At 55.3% G+C, this 1,064-nt stretch overlaps 1 protein-coding gene across 1 annotated transcript; it reads left to right on the forward strand.

The window, feature by feature from the left end:
* Positions 1-269: 269 nt before the first annotated feature.
* LOC136479729 (uncharacterized) lies at positions 270-683 on the forward strand. Its single transcript, XM_066477498.1, has one exon. The coding sequence runs from the start codon at positions 270-272 to the stop codon at positions 681-683; it is 414 nt and encodes a 137-aa protein (XP_066333595.1).
* The last annotated feature ends 381 nt before the right edge of the window (positions 684-1,064 follow it).

Consider the following 1,064-nt stretch of genomic DNA (forward strand, 5'->3'; position numbering starts at 1 on the left):
CGGAATCTCCGATCACCTATGATCAGAGGGACCATCCCTCCCACGTCGCAAGACCAGGACGCTATCCGCTCATTGTCCACCCCATTGTCCACAAGCAGCGGCTTACGAAGGTGCTGATGGACGGCAGCAGTGGCCTCAACATCTTGTACATCGACACCCTCGATGCTATGCACATCCCCCGATCGAAACTCCACTAGGCGGGCTCCCCCTTCCACAGGGTAATCCTGGGAGCGTAGGCATACTCGCTCGGGCAGATCGATCTGCCCGTCATGTTTGGCAGCCAAGCCAACTTTCACTCGGAGGTCCTCACCTTCGAGGTGGTAGACTTTCCAGGGTCCTACCACGCCATCTTGGGGCGGCCATGCTACACAAGATTCATGGCAATCCCCAACTACACCTACCTCAAGTTGAAGATGCCAGGACCAAACGACATCATCACCGTGAGCAGCGCATTCTCGCACACCTTCACGTGCGACCGTGAACACTACATGCTTGCCACTGTGGTCGTCAACTCATCCGAACTCCCATGGCTCTGGGAGTCGTCGGCTCCGGCAGCCTCGGACTGTAACCAACCAACTTCCTCATCGGCCTTCCGCCCGCTCAAAGAAACCAAGATGGTGGGAATCGACCCCACCAACCCAACCAAGACAGTTTGGATCGAGACCCAGCTCTCGGCCAAATAGGAATGCGAGCTCGTCGACTTCCTACACGATAATCGTGATGTCTTCGCATGGTAGCCATCTAACATGCCGGGGATACCCCAGGAGGTTGCCGAGCACACACTACGCCTTGCCCCAGGTTCTAAGCCCACCAAACAATGCCTACGTCGCTTCGACGACGAAAGGCGTAGGGCCATAGGCGAGGAAATCACCAAACTCCTGGTAGCCGGGTTCATCAGGGAAGTCTTCCATTCCGACTGGCTCGCCAATCCCATCCTAGTCAGAAAGAAGACCGAGAAGTGGAGAATGTGCGTCGATTATGCTGGACTTAACAAAGCGTGCCCAAAAGATCATTTCCCATTACCACGCATAGACCAGATAATTGACTCCACCTCAGGTTGTGAA

This window comes from Miscanthus floridulus, chromosome 9, assembly GCF_019320115.1.
Source record: "Miscanthus floridulus cultivar M001 chromosome 9, ASM1932011v1, whole genome shotgun sequence".
NCBI lineage: Eukaryota > Viridiplantae > Streptophyta > Magnoliopsida > Poales > Poaceae > Miscanthus > Miscanthus floridulus.